This window comes from Rhipicephalus microplus, chromosome 3, assembly GCF_043290135.1.
Source record: "Rhipicephalus microplus isolate Deutch F79 chromosome 3, USDA_Rmic, whole genome shotgun sequence".
NCBI classification, from domain to species: Eukaryota; Metazoa; Arthropoda; class Arachnida; order Ixodida; family Ixodidae; genus Rhipicephalus; species Rhipicephalus microplus.
In genome coordinates this window covers 166,307,925-166,324,040 of record NC_134702.1, presented here as the reverse complement: position 1 = coordinate 166,324,040, position 16,116 = coordinate 166,307,925, and the positions used below count along the sequence as shown (strand labels likewise).

Below are 16,116 nucleotides of genomic sequence, written 5' to 3'. Positions count from 1 at the left end.
ACTCTCAGTACCATTACTTCTTTGGAAGGTATTCACGCGGCGAGAGTCGGTCCTGTTTCAGAGATTTCAGGCCGGTACACTCCTTACTCCTTTCTTGCCGAATCATTTTCACAGAATAACACAACACCACACGTGGCAGTTTCTTGCGCCACGTGCAACTGCTGAGCTGATCTACGCCATTTGTGTTGGGAGTGACCTATATAGAACCCGCCTAGGCTTTTTGCACTGGCCAGCATAAAACGGGAACCCTGGCCTTCTCTCCAGACATGGGCCTGCCCGGAGCCTTTGCCCCCAGATCGCGCCATGGAGTTCTTGAAACCATTCAAGTTGGCCACTAAGCTGCCTCCATGACGTCCATTATTAAAACAGAGGCAGCTCTACCTCCTCCCATTGCTATCGTGCACCGTCGCTGTCCACCGCAGTCACCCTCGGCGTCAGCAGAGTGGAATAAACGTGGTTTCATTCCAAGGAGGTTTTACTGAAACTTCTATAGCGGTGGTCCCGCGTACCCACCCATGTATTGAAGTGAAGCCGCGGCGGCCATATTGCTTAGGGCAATGGAGGCGGCGATTGTCTTGTACCACCGTAATGCTCTGTGCGCTTGCTGCCGTGCGTTTTGTTATAGCTATTAAAACAAATCGTCATTCTTTTTAGGCGGCGACGAAACGAGAGATTGACTTCAGTGCACACCTGCTTTCCCTTTTTTTGACACTTAGCGTTTCAAGAGCGTTAAAAAAAGTGCTCATGGCCCAGATACATAGTTGCCTCAAAGCAGTAGTAACCTGGGAGAAGATGCAGCGAGGATAAAAGTGTCACTTGCAAACTGTCATGAGCCCTTAGCGAATAATGTTGCAACATCTGTGCAAACTTTTCAAATTTTTCTAGGGGTACTCGTTTTTTCACGGAATTGTTTGAGAAACTCCTGAACATTTCTACAAAACGATGGTTGGAACTCTTCCAATTCTTCATCTGATACTATGATCTGCTTTGTTAGAGGGTCAATGAAATTTCGGGAAACCTGAATGCATTTTAAAAGGCACCGTTGGTACTAATACGACATCTTACCCTGTTTGAACTCATAATTGTAACTAGTTTGCCAAAAATATTTTTTTGTTTTGGGTAGAGCTCCTCTTAGTCTAACTTTGTCCCGCGTCAGACGTAACTGGACAGACGGACGGACAGGCAGGCAGGCAGGCAGGCAGGCGGGCGAGCGAGCGAGCCAGCGAGCGGACGGACAGACGCTTCGACCCTCTCATCAACATTCATTACATGGATCTGCTGTGACTGATGCCTGTACCATTCCTTCGTGGATGAAGTTTGGGGTTGGAGGAGATTCTGACAACTCCATCTATGATGGCCGCTTCAGTCGAAAGTGTTTTTTTTGGCTGATATTGCAGAGTAGATAGTTTCTCTGTCTTTTACATAAAGAGAGGCATATCGCAAAATGAGGAATTTCAACGTTTGAAGCATGTTCATGCATATACAAGAAACTCAAAATCCCAGAAAAACCAAGCCGGTTCTACATTTACTACCTTTGAAAAAATGAAACGCTCACTTGTATAGCACTTCCTTCATATATCGTGCCACTGCTAGTGTACACAGCCTGTAGGACCGAAGTACTTCGCAGCTTCTTATTCCTCTTTGGATTCACTTCTTAATTACTACTTATTTGCCTCTGTAATGCGTTTGGTTTTGAGGGTGTCAATAAAGGAAAATATTTGCTGGCACACTGGTTCAAGATTCATTTTGTTTAAAAGTCGGCCTTCAGATTATCTATTTATAAGGAGGTTCTGGGCAGAAGCACGCAATCGTATGTTCCATCAGATATTCAGCCGCGCTAAATTATCTTCCTGAAACGCTTGCAGTAGGCGCTGGTACGCAGTCTTCCTTGCAAATAGAGAAGGTATCGGCAGTCGTAGTCCTCAGATCTTCTCCCTGCCGGATCAACTTTAGGACGCCTGTGCGCAGTTCTCCAAAATAAAGCCAGCTTTCCAGCTCATCCCATCATTTCAAATATTCCTGATCATTGTGCCGGTTTTCATTAAAATATACCTCGCCGGATTTAGGGTGTCTCCTTGTAAATTTTAGCAGAAATTGTTACGCACGGTTTCTATCCAGCGCTTTCTTCATAATATATTATACGTGGTGTTTCAAAAAAATAGTGTCGAATATCTTTCTTTAATTACAGAAAGGAGGTATCTGCGTGCTACTTGTGGCATTACCTTCCCGTGGGAGAAGGCATCCATTTTGAGATGAGTAAAGCAATAATTAAGGCAGTAAATATAGAAATTAGCACAATTGCCTTTTTAATCAGTGGTAATAACCGGTCGACTCAAATTGGGAAACTCAAACATAGAAATAGTCCATAGTCAATATAAAGTTTCGGAAAAGCGGCTACTTGTATTTACGTCAAGGGAAGCAATCTGAGCAATTTAGCTAGCGAAACCAAAACCGACGCACAAAACAGCGCATTTACCATTCAGTTCCACAACACCCTCAATGACGACACTGTTTCCCTCACATTGGTTGACAACAATCAGCGAACGCCGATAAGTGGCCTCGTAGCGAAGTGTCTCAATTCACGGTTCATAATGTCGAGAGAAACAATGTGGCAACAATAGCACCGCATTCGAGATGAATACATCTGTCGAAGTATATGCCACTACGTGTAGAAGGTAGTTCGGTTTATCTTGATTGTCAGTGGCGAAAAACTTCAATACGCCGATCTTCAGCCGGTCTGCAGCAATATTTTGCCCTAGCAGTCGATTTAGGAGCGTTGACATCGGTTTGTATTGGCCATTTTCTTTAGGGTCAGTTTGTAACCGCAGGGTCATCGGCATTGTTGGCTATTTCACGGTATACGCCGAGTGTGCCGCTCTGCCGGTGGCTACACAATGCGATGTTGCCTCCTTCATTCTTCACCGACTTATGCTGCGTTATGAATAACGCCAACAACTACACAGCGTTTGAGGCCGTGTCTTCTTGTCGGAAGCCGCCATAGCCGTCCTCAAACAGTACAGTGCTTGTCACCGAAAAAATACTGTTTACTACTAAACCACAAAGGTCTCACTAAATGCTGTAATGGTACGCCCAGTGACATTCTTTCGATGTAAATCGCTGCCAAGCATACAAAGTGCTACGAAAGTCTGTCTTTTGTCCCCTACGCCTACTATAACACCACACAGAGCACTACTGGTGTCTCGCCCTTTTTCTTACTGCGTCGCAGGCTGCCGTCACACACAATTAACCCAATCTCTATACATGCGATTGTGGTCGGCCTTGGTGAGTGACTACTTCTGACACAGCCGGACTTCTCAAATAGTACCGTGAGAGGGATACGTTTTTTACTGCGCATGAGCATGAGCGGCAGAAGAAAATTTATTGCGACCCCACCATTTCTTAAATATTGTTACTTTTTAGAGTGCTCGCAAGACTTCCTTTTGTACAGCAAACGCGGCAACTTTATGTCAAAATGGCGAACAATAAAATATGTTCATATACTGCTTAGTTCATCTGCAGAAAAGGAGTCTCTTCGCTGTAGTTTAGCTTGTCACTGCATCGGGCCATGCCTTCGGAACGGTGTAGTATGAATTATTTCATTTGCTTTGTTGCCCTCACACCTTCCTGTTTTGCTTCTTCGAAGAAAGCTTATTCCAGTTAGTTATATAAAACATTCACATTTTTTGATGACTTACTTTGGAATGCTTTTTTTTGCAGTGTACTGACGATCGCCAATGTCCAAAAAACTGCACCTGCATGAAGTATTCACAAAATAGGAGTTACTGCGCCAAAATTGAAGACAAATATTATAATCTCGATTACCAATATATCATTTGACTTGGCGGGCCTGACACCTGCATCAACAAAATAATAAATACATTTCCTAGCTACCAGATAATTTCACAGTGGAGGCGTCTAATTTCTATGCTTAGTAAACATAGGATTGACCTATTTTGGCAGACTAGATGACCACATGAAGCACGAGTAACATTCATATCACCACTTGTGCATTCGTGTGTCTTTGCCTGTTTGTGAGCAAGTTCTGTGTAATTGAGAAACTTTAGAAAAAAAGCACTGTTTAGTGCTCCACATACCTCCCTAGAAACAGCTGAGGGTTTTAGAAGCATCATTGTTTGCTTTTTGAGCAACTATGCCCTACAGCATCACACAAGGAGAGATGTAGGGCAAGTCGGTATCGAGAATAATATCGTATGCTACTAACGAAATAAGATACAGCAACGTAAAAAGGAAACACAGGAGAACGCTATACTTTGACTAAGCCCTATTTGCATACAACATTCAAGTATATACCGACACAAATTGGTGACTGCCACGATGTTGATAGCGCCCGGCGCGGTTTCTCTGAGTCAGCGGGATCGACTCATGAAGGTGACACGGGGTGGCACAAAAACACATTTTGTTTTATCCAGCCTAACTATTCAAATACCGTATAAAAATACTTAAAATTTTGAAAATTTAGGTCCCCCAAGGTATACGTACCCCAAACAAAGTGATTAACAAATCCTAGCACTGCCAGGCCCTACGTGCGTCATTAATCTCCTCTCGTCTGCGTCCGCTCGTAAATTACCGGCTTGACTCCTCCTTAATATGTGGATTGGGAGCAGCATGTACTCTAGGCGCGTCCCAGGCCCCTTTAGCTCATGCGCCATTGGCTTAGCAAGTGGGTGGGGGGGGGGGCAAGTGAGGGCTTGTTTTAGTTTGGCGGCGCGACGATGACCTATCCCGACCACTCACTGCACCGCAAGGCAGCTGGATGACCGAAGCACGAAGGTGGCAGCATTTCTAGGTGGCAACTTGGGCTGCTCTGGAAGCGTTGTAGTCCTGGAGCTGGACGAAGCTGCCTCGACCATCCACCATCAATTCCGCCGTCTTGACCAATGTTCTCTTTTGCACGCGCCTGTATTCTGATTCGTTGTTTTGTTCTTGTTTCATTCAAACAAGTGCCACAAGTGTCAGCAAAGCCTAAAATGTAATTGTTTGCATCTGTTTGCCAACACTGAATTTTTGTTCAGTGTTGCACACACATGGCGTGACGTCTTGCATTCCTCGTGTCTACTAAGTTTGCAGTCACGCTGGCTCTGTAGAAGATAGAGTGTTTTGAGATAGCGTGCAGCCGTTCGTCGCACTAAACGGGACACCCACCAATGGAGAAACATCACTGCAACACTGCTACATGCGCGGCACCGTGATTTGGTAGCGGCGTTGCTTCAAGCCATAAAAAACAAAGCGCGACGGAACAAATCTGACAGACGTACGATGATGTAGTGGGAAACACAGTTATCGAATCTCCGGGGCGAGCGCTCGAAGGCACGTGTGATTCAAGCAGCGTGACCTAAAGTCCCTAGATGAAACAAGTTTCCAAGGTAGCATCCCTCATTGTTCTCGAGCCGTCCTCCTCACTCTCTCGATTACTCCTCTTTTTGTCTGCCATCCGCGTCTGTGATTGGTGCATTACTTGCACGTGATCTTGCAAATGGCTGGTGGTGTTATGTATTGTTATGCAAAAGGTTCAAAACGAGTACGCATGCGCATATGGCTCCAGCCGGATTCTCGCCGTGACCAAAGACAAAATCGTAGCCAGAACTTAAACTGAAGAGGAGGAGCGTTTCGGTGTGCGCTAACTCGACCAAGATTGTTTCGCCATGCTCGTTAAATGCAACATCTGCGTTTTTCAGCAATGCTGCGTTGCCGTAAAACAACAGAAAACGGTTTCTCTCTCTTCAACTTACCTCGTGCTTTCCGAGATGAAGCGTAGCATGAAGTGCAACTATGAACCATTTCACGCAAATGCTTTCGTGCAACTCGGTCAACGTACGTCGACGCGGATCTGCGAAGCGAGTTAAATTGTCGGTTTTTATTGAAACGCCAGACGCACGTCTAATGCGCGTCTAGTGCGTGCCAGTTGGTACAAATAATTGTGCGTATGCACGTATACAGAGCAGCTGTAGGTTGTAATCAACGCACCTTCAGAAACCTTTCACTCTTGACCAGTTCCCGCTTGAGCCGAAACGCGCTGCTTGGAGACACCTCACCAGTAGAACTCTCACTTTTCAGGAAGTTCCCAGCACCGCATCAGAATCACTTGGCATCACGATTGTCCAAATGGGCACATTTAAAAAAGAAACGTCATCGCAGTGCTGCTGGACGAGTGTTCGTACCAGTCTCGTCGTAGTTTTTTCTTGCGTGTGCACAAGCCGGTTGTAATCAATCGTCACAACGTCACGCCCTGTGGTCACTTACAGGATCCAGCAATAAGCACGTTCACTGTGTCACAGCACGAACAAAACACAATCAGAGAAGTGGACTTGTTAGAACTGTACGAAACACCACGGCCGTGGAACTACGATGTACTAGTACTACGCGAGACACCATGGCTAGTGGTGTAAAGTAGAGAACTGCACAACGTTGCCAGTTGAGTAACTCACATCCCACTTGCTCTTGTGTTGTACCGTTTATGTTCATCAAAGTAACTGTTTATTCTACGACTTGTTTCGTTCCATTTTGTTTCATTTACATCTATTCACCGTAGCAACAGAATCCAAACATTCGCTTTTGGATGAAAGTTTTAAACCTTCTAGGGGGCGCTTGAGGAACATAGGTGAAGAGGAAAGGGAAAGGTGTCGCTACCTTGAAAACTTGTTTCACCTAGGGACCTTAGCGTGACCCCTCACGCAGCGTCGCAGCGCGACCATTCCGAGAACTAAGGCAGACCGACGGCTCCCATCGATAAGTGCGCGTTTGCACTGACATTATAAAAAAAAATAAACAGGCGTTGGGTATTTTAGGTACGAGGCTCCTTATGCGCACTTGTTTGTCCCTCGTAGTCGTGGTCGTAGTGTGTAACCAGTCGTACATTTTGACCTGCAAGGTGGTGCCGGTGGGAGATTTTTCCGGTGCTTTGTTGATCAATAAAAAGTTCGAGGCGTGCGCGTTAACTAAAAGCTGAATGCTTCTGTCTCTCATTTCCAATTAGCAGCTATTGGAATGTACATTGAGCAATATCTGACAAGAAAGGGTTGCTACGTTATCCTCGCTGTGTATAACCTCCTTAGTGTTAGAAAGGTTTTGCGAGCATTGAGCTGCAGTGCCATGTATACAATGAACTAGTATATACGAAGAACTCTAGGTGGTTAAAGGTGGGAAGTAGATACGAAGCGCAAGCCGTAAGAAAGTAAAAGCCGAATTCTCCTGTCTTTCATTTCCCATTAGCAGCATGTACATTGAACAATTTCTGACAGGAAAAGGTTGCTATACTCGCTGGGCCCTATCCTGGGGCCCAGCGAGTATAGACAGCCCCATGCACTTCATGTGAGGGGCCCAGCTGAAGAATCGGACGTGCTATACCCGGGTCCAGGACAAAAATACCGCCAACAAAGATGTTTTTCTTTCGGAGTACTTCGTATGGACGTCCTTGTGTACGCTTAGATATAAACACGTAAAGATCACGCCGAAACGACACCTTGTGCGGGGTCATCGTGCGCACGCTTGCACGACCGTATGCTTTGCTCGCGCATATCGCGATAATTGGATGCCGGATCAAATGAAAGACACATTCTTCGTGGCCTTCGAGGGAGGAAGGCTGCGCCTGACGAGGTGGCGAAGAATGTGAACCACCGATTGTGGACTCAGCCCACCATTCAGTTGCCTGGTCCCAAAGGTATGTAAATGCGTGGTGTAGTTAAGGCTACATGGCCTGCCCGACTCGTTTGGATATCTTTGGTTGCCGCGCGGACTAGCGGTTCTTCAAAACCTTCCCCATGTCTTTTATGCCCATATATATATAAATAAATAAATATATATATATATATATATATATATATATGTAAATGTATATGTATATATGTATGTATATATCTATGTTATTGATTTCGTGACCGCATTTTGTGTCCGTGTTGTCCTTATATTGCGCTTCGGTTACCTCGTAGCAAGAGCACGATGCCGTTGTCTATATCGCTTCGCGATGTAACATATCACAGTTTGCTTTGCAGCGGACTCCCCTATTTATGACACCTAGCACTTGTGCGTACTGCCGACACAGCATGTTTGGTTGTGCCAGGTACAGCCGTGCAAAAAACAATCGGTGCCAGCAGTGTTTGTAAACTCATGCGTTTGTTTCTTCCAAATTAAGAAATGGTATATATAGCGTAGGTGGTAAGAAGCGCTCTATGCACAACGATATGCTGATCTAGTCCAGACGAGCAAAAAAAAATCAGATGAAAAAGCCACAGCTAGTTTAAAACAGCTTTTGATTGGTCTGTGCTTTTGTCATTGGAAAAAGCGGTTTTAAACTAAGGCTCAGAAAAAAACATTTGCTGCTTGCAATACTACGTAGCCCGAGTACAGCATACATACTAGAAGAGTCCTTCGATGATACTAATCACTGTGCCCGATTCAAGTAATGCATCATAGAAGTGTAGCACACGTTAGCAGCCTCATTGCTTAATGTGCCCATAAATTATTTGGAATAACTGCTTCTTACCAATAAATGCTCCTGCTCAAGTTATTCAACTGCCTTTTACTTTGCAACAGTGCATGAATGAAGGTAGAGGTAATCAGCGTCAGCTGCAAGCAAAACCAGAGTACTGCCAGCACTGGCTACATTAGCATGTTATTACACCTGTATGCAGGTCAGACACTCTAGATGCCGTGTACTCTAACATTATTTCTTAGTGGGCTACATGCTGGTGAGCATGTCACCCTTTCTCTTAAACCCTGGTTTCCTCGTGGATTTTTTTTAACTCGAAATACTGTCACTTCTGAAATTGAGTTAGTTTCCACACTATTGCCAACACAAATATTATCGATGCTGTTGGGTTGATAGGGCTGCGGTAGATTACCTGTACGCTGTTAAAAAGTGCCTACAATTACATTTATTTCGTTTGTTTGTATATTCATTGCATGCTCATCCCCACAGAAAATTGAGGTAGTTGACTGAGATTCAACACAAAACAAGCTGAAGCATGCAGGCAAAGACAACAGAAAAGAACGAGACAGTGAAATTGTGGCTGTCAACCTAAAAGGCACATTACGCCCTCCTAGTGAGCAACCATTTTGAAAAATTAGAGGAGAGTCAACAAGATCTTAAGGAAGGCCTCAAATTTGTGCACAACATTTCGAAGACATTGTCGCCGCTTTGAGGATTTGTGCTGGCTGTACCCCCTAGATAATGAATACTGTTGCTAAACTTTCGATTGAAGGATTTGAATGTTGTAGACTGTATTATTGCCAAACTGTACCTTAAGTCCTAAGTCATCTAATGGTGTGTGCATGAAGTTAGCGCCAGCCTTAAGGCCCAGTTTATGCTTCTGCGCATTTATTAGGAGAGTATTATTCTGGCAAGCCAGGTGAGCGTTTCGAGGCATTCTTTAAAATTCATGTGCAAACAATCAGTGTATCTCTCAAGCTTGTAATTGGGCACAAATGAATGAAATTTGCGAAAGAACGTACACAGTAAGTTTTATTCACCTCGAAAAATTGCCGGAGTCGCGCTTTTGAGAGCCCAGCACTACTAACAGTTTTTCGCTCAGTTAGGTGTTCAGTCACACGCTGCGCATTCTTACTGTCAAACGGCACAAGGTGATGGCCATTATTCTGAAGAATTTTACTTGTGTCAAAGCAGCTGTGGGCTCTTAACAGAAAGGACTGAATTTCCTATTTTACTCGACTACCTGTTGCCACAAATTAAAAAGTTAGTTTGATCTTTGAGTAGTAAAAATAATGTCTTCAGTATTCTATATTATTTTTACTACAAAAAGAGTAATCCGTAGGACAGCACGCAAATAAAAGATTTCTCAAACTTTAAAGCATTTTCAGAAACATCTCTTGAAGCACCTTGAACACAATGTTGATTGGTTGATGTCACCAGGTTTGAAGTCCCTAAAAAGCCTTTTGTACGCTTCCTATGTACGTAAGGACACTCCGTGCAAAGCTTTGAACAATTCAAACGTCTAGAATATAGCCTAATTCACTTCTAAAGTGTGCCTAAGTTTTCATTCTCGTGGTCAAAAAGCCTTGCTAGTGCAACTGTCACTGACCTCATTGTATAGAACGTGTAACAAAAATTTTAGTGATGTTACACCACATTACAGTGTCATGCAATGAACAATGACTGTCCAACAGATCTGTTGCACCCGGCGACCAATAGGCTGGCGAATTTTGGCAACACATTTTTTTGAGCGTGTTGTCAAAGTAGCCAAGGTCACTTGCATTTAGAAAAGTTCTTCGCATCGTCTTGCAAACATATAAATGCACCTTTAGTAAATTTACCTTTGTTTAAACATCTTGAAAAAAGCATACTGGGTTGCCGTTACTATACACGCGAGACCTGATAATGGTTCCACCTTGCATCACTAAGATATATCAGGGCAGCACAGAACTGATGTTACAGATATCTGGCACATTCTTATTTTCTGCTCGTGTTTATTCTGATCAGCAATGTAGTTCTGAATGCAAAGCTTCTTCAAACATTTTCACCGCAATCATTAAAAAAACAAAGAAACGTTCCTATAATTCTGGTTGCATGAAGTGTCACAAGATATCAATACCATCGTCTGGTAACGGGGTACCCTGCAAAAATATCTGTATATACTGTAATTTAATACGTGCTAGTACTTTCTATTGAAAACATTTTTGTGCATTTTGACGGTAGCCCGACAGTTGCTTTTGTGTTTGCGTGTGTGCGTTTAGGAGCAGAGGATGCACCACTCTGTGTGTTACAGCTTTGTTGGCCCACGTGCTGTAGCTTACAACGCAGTAATGTCAATGTCCACCTTAGCGCCCAGAAACAAAAGCTAAAAGCAGTAATTCGTGTAAATAAAAAATTATTAACTATTTAGCAAGAAAACGTTTATCCTGAAACTTACATTATGCTTCGTAGAAGAATAAGAAATATTTTCAATCAAAAACACGCAATCCACAAATTTTATTCCAACATCTCATTAAGAAAACTACCACAGCATGCACACACAGGAAGCAAGATGCAGAAAAAATATATGTATTTTGCAAGATTGTCCTGTAGTCTGTTATGAGATCCTTCATATCCAATAAATACTTCGATTCAACTGTTAGACTCGGCTATACTATTCATTTATTCAAGCATGGCTAACTTTTGTTGAGGTTGAAATGAAATAAAAATTTTGCATGTCTTTTTTCCATACTTTTATCAGACGCACACAAGGATAACGCGAGTAGAAATCGCCCTGGTACCTCATGAAATATGGTGTAGCACTATTAAGCTCAAAGGCGTTCGTTGAATTTTTCGAGATTGTGGCGGCGTTTTGATGGAGACGAAATGCAAAAGGCCATTGCATTTAGATTTGGGTGCATGTTCAAAAATCTCATATAGTTGACGTTATTCTAATAGTTTGTGTTAAGGTAAAATACACAATCAAGTATGCCAGCTTTGGCAAAATGAATGAAGTACAAATTCGGAGGGCAAATCGCCTACTGCACAACAGTGCTATTGAGCTCTGGACTTGATACTGTAGCACAGCACTAGTAGTGGCTAGCCAGCCAGAGAAAAAGACGATGAGCGTCAGTGGCGCGAAGCACCTAGAATGTTCGGAAGCTTTTGGCTGGCTGGCGGCCACAGCCTCTGCTCTGCTTTCGCATGTTGCTTCCTTCCCGAGCTATACGCCTTCATTATCGCATGAAACCAGCGACGATAGCACATCTATGTCGGACGCCGAAACGTTGCTGAAATACAGAGACGCAGAATGCACACTAAATATCTCATTTTATAGAGACCAGAAACTAATTTTCAGATACCTGTTTTTGTAGTCTAATAATGAAAAGCACTCAACTGATCATGGACTGGTAACGTGCAAAATGGCAACGTGCTGCAGCTGGAAATATTCTACAAGTTGCTCTGAATGCAGTGCGGCTTCTTGGTGTCACTTCCTCTTAAAATGTAAGCAGAAAACACAGCAGAGATAGGTAATAGCGTACGTACTCCAATTTTCAGCTCTGATTATGGTGCGCCTAAATGTCTGTGACAACGTACTGTGAATTTAACTACGCCATAGTGTAGCATAAAACCTTCTCTGCTATGTTGCGCAACATACAAGTTAGTATAAAAGAAAGCTTGGCTTCTTGGTAAGTATTCTTCTGACTCAGACGCAAGATAGGCGAAAGAACACATGCGCAAGGAAGGTGTCAGAACACCATTAACACTGACTAACGACTGCAAGTATGCACAGCGGCAAAAAGAAAGAAGGCACGAAAACTTATCACTTATCAAGCAATCGACCTATCAATCCAGCATGCATGGGATCCTATGTACATATTAAATGTCAAAGCATTAGATTTCTTTTTTCTGTTGGTTAATAGACTGTCGATTCACGCATGAGCTACCACTAATATGATATGTCTTGCCTCAATAGTCAAATGCATTTTTCACTCCTGTACCTGTAAAAAAATTGCGCATTCATCAAATTGCAGCATGCACTTACGTTCATGACAAGGTCAAGATAGATTAGAAGGTGAGCCTCTGGATAGCGATCTCTTGTATATCATTAAACTCTGAATAATATAGCAGCCCAGCACCCCTTCATAGAAATGACTGCGGCAAAACGTAGCCTTATAAACCATACCTGTGTGGCAATTAGTGAATTCGTTGGCGCGTTTTGCAAAAAAGATGTCAGTCTGCTTCTTATCTATCAATCGTTCTCTGCACAGCTGCACAAAAGTTTACCTAGCTAATTGGCGAGATCAAAAACAACATTAACGCCGTATGTACTTTCCACTTTCTTTAGCCTGTGATATACACAATGAAGGTATAAAAGGCCTGTGACATGTGTTTTGTAACATTGAAGCTGTTCAAGCTGGCCTGAGTATGTGCAGCCTATCAAAAAATGGCTATACTTTGTTGATAAACTTCTTAGCAGCGTTTTGAGTATAGCTGCTATTTAACAGTGTACGAATGAGATAGTTAACTATATGGAAAAGGTCACAGTTGAGCTAGACGTAAATAATGTTAATATTTTTTGGGATTTGAGATTGTTACAGGCAATTTGGACAACATCATTTATTAACTTTTTATGATGAATGACATATGTGCTTGAAATTCTTTAAGTTGTCAGACAATACAAAGCTGTGAACCCTGCAGTGTATTTCGTTGTATAATGATAAATGCTCAAGAAGACGATAAAGCCATTTTTGATGCTTGGTTTAACTAGATTGGCTATAAGAGCACTCTGGAGGGAAAACGTTTCCGAAAAACTTTGCCTTTGTGTGTGTGTGTGTGTGTGTATGTGTGTGTGTGCGTGCGTGCATGTGTGTTAACCGCGCAAAACAAACGTAGCATGTAGAGAGGAAACGCACACTGCGCCGATACTCTGTCAATTTTCAAACGAAACCTTAAAGATAAGTACACTGCTAACAATTTCGCCTTTGTGAAGCTTCTTCACGTTTAATTTACATCGCAAGCTTCTTATTAGAGATCCCTGGACCACTTCGAAAACTTGCGCCATTCGGTAATCTGAACTCAACTCTACGTTTCCTACCAGTAAACTACATATTGCGACTTCGTCTTCTTTGCTGAATGAAAACGGTAATGATTCGCTTTGTCAAGCGGCCTTAACAAAACGGCTGAAGCGATGCAACAGTGATGCAATGAGTCGCATAAAGATGAACTGATGGTTCACAAAAATATACACACATATATAAACACTGTTTACATGCCTCACGCTGTGGACGGTGATAACACAAAGGATCGCATAAGGCAAGCGTAATGTATTTGTGTTGTACAGCAAACATGGCAGAACTTTTTTGAATTGAATTTGAATTGAATCTTTATTTTCATGTCTGGTACAACATGAAGGATGGCGGGAGTAAAAGCTGCACTAAAACAGCTTGACTAGCTCCCGCTACCTAAAAATAAATGGGTCACAAGCAGTGGCATACAGATGAGAACAAAAGCATAATGTACAGAAATTCCCATGCTATTGGGAATAAAATAATTACATAATCTGAACGTAAACAGGATACAACAGTTCCTACGAATAGAAGAACAAAACATCAGTAGCTTGAAGAGGCTGTGTATACATGTGTTGAAAAATACATAAGAGGTCAAACGGATACAAAAGGGTAGATTTCATCATAATACAATTTATAAGAACAGAGATGCAATATTTTTTGTGGTCATGGTTTCTATATTTACGTCATTGCTGCTTAAATAATTCAACATTCTGGGAATAACACTGCGTACCATTTGGTCACCATACTTTGTGCGTGAACGTGGTATTAACCAGAGGTTATGCTTACGGGTATCGTATTTATTTTCCGAAGGTTGCAGGTTGGCTAAGTCAGATAGTACAGTTTTTTGCTTCAGCTCTTTTTTTATAGTCCTACAAATGTTGTAACTGTAAAGATTTTGAAAACTGATTAGTTTATATTTTTGTTGCATGTACATAACTGATTGATATGGTTCTTTCTTAGCAATAATTTTCAGAAATCTAGTTTGAAGTCTAGTAAGCTTCTCAATATTTGTTTGTGTTGTGTCACCCCATACTATAAAGCAATAGTTTACATAGGACATAAATAAGGAATGATAAATAATAAGTATTGTTTTTAATGGAAGTAGATAATTGTTGCGATAAATTATACCAAGTACACGTGCCGTTTTTGTTGCCACCTGCTCTACTTGTGCATCCCATAGCATGTTGTTTGAAAATACGATACCTAATGTTTTGACATTGTCAACTATTTCAATCAGACTGTTATTAAGATAGAGCGGAGAACTTACTTGTACCTGCTTGCCTTTTGCTCGAAATATAACCGCTTTGGTTTTTTCCGCATTTATTAATAGTCCATTGGAACATGCCCACTTATATATCTTCTCTAATATATTATTAAAAAAAGAACGTGATTTGCATAAATGCGATCGTAATTGCCGCTAGGTCCACAAGTGCTTGTGTACAGAAGTGGGGCGTGAAACAAATAGACGCCAACATATCGTGTGCTAGGGAGACGACGACTTTGACTAGTCGCAAGACTTGCAAACGTAGCCGCCAAAGCTGACGAACGCAACTTGTATCAATATTTTTGTGACATTTCCCTGATTTTATGGCGTATATTGGCTTTCTGTGTTTTTCATTAACACTGTTTAAGTTCGTTGTCTTCTTTTGGGTCATTCATGGCGCGAGAGTGTAGAAGTTAGGTCAGTACAATCTTGCTACCTCTCACATGTCCCAGGCAGCGCCGAACGTAGGCCCAATGTTGGGGATAGATTGGCAGTTCTTGGCCCAAAGATGACCCAGGTTTGACAGCGTACCGCCAATAATGCCTGTGCCAGCCAAATAGATCGGTGATGTTGTGCCAGCATTGACAACGTTTCGAAAATAATGGCACTGCCAGTTTCATAGAACGGTGATTTTGGACCAGCATTCAGAACTTTTCGCCAATATTGGCCGTGCCAGCGTTTTAGAACTGCCACATTGGACCGAGTTGTACAAGCAGCAGCCAATATGGGCGGAGCCATTCAATTAGGCTGGCATTATTGGCCTGCCGTTCGAACGTTATTGCCAGCGTCGGCTAAAGAGTAATCTTTGTTAGCATAACGTTGGACCAGTATGAGCAAATTTCTGCGTCTGCTGATTTCGGCACTGTTCTGGTCCCAATTCACGCCTACATTTTTCAAGCTCGAGACAGTAATAAGCCGGGCGCATGAGGTAAATATATCTTCCAATGAAATTCCGCACAACTAGTCGATATGTATGATTGTTGATTAAAGTTGCGTAATTGTAGACTATTTTACTGTTAAACATTTATCGAGTTTGTCGCCTGTCGGACGTCTGATGCGGTGCTTTCCTAGATAAAAATCATGCAGATCTTTGCGATGAAGCCACCACGAATGCCACTGCTGTTCGCTACCCACTTCGACATGACCAGGCACGCGCGGGCACCGGCGTTCATTTCGTCGCATCACGCCGGAAAAGCCAAGCAGAGAGCTTTGGACTTCGCAGATATCGGACTCAAAGCGTATCGTATCGTGTGTCCTGCTAGGACATCCCCGCGACCGATTTGGTTTTTCCCGCTCACAGCGCTGTACCAGTTAACGACACACAAGTGCTTGACCTGTGGGATAGGGGATTATCA

General features: G+C 42.7%; 1 protein-coding gene across 2 annotated transcripts in view; it reads left to right on the top strand.

Annotated features, from left to right (window-relative positions):
- Nucleotides 1–3,875, top strand: part of LOC142803424 (uncharacterized) — a 200,175-nt gene extending 196,300 nt beyond the window's left edge. For both annotated transcript variants that reach the window (XR_012894109.1, XM_075888545.1), the window contains one exon: nucleotides 3,718–3,875. Coding sequence is in view for 1 of the 2 variants with exons in the window: in XM_075888545.1 (XP_075744660.1) it covers nucleotides 3,718–3,837 (120 nt within the window). In the remaining variant the exon portion in view is untranslated. The remainder of the gene's footprint in view (nucleotides 1–3,717) is intronic.
- Nucleotides 3,876–16,116: the final 12,241 nt, after the last annotated feature.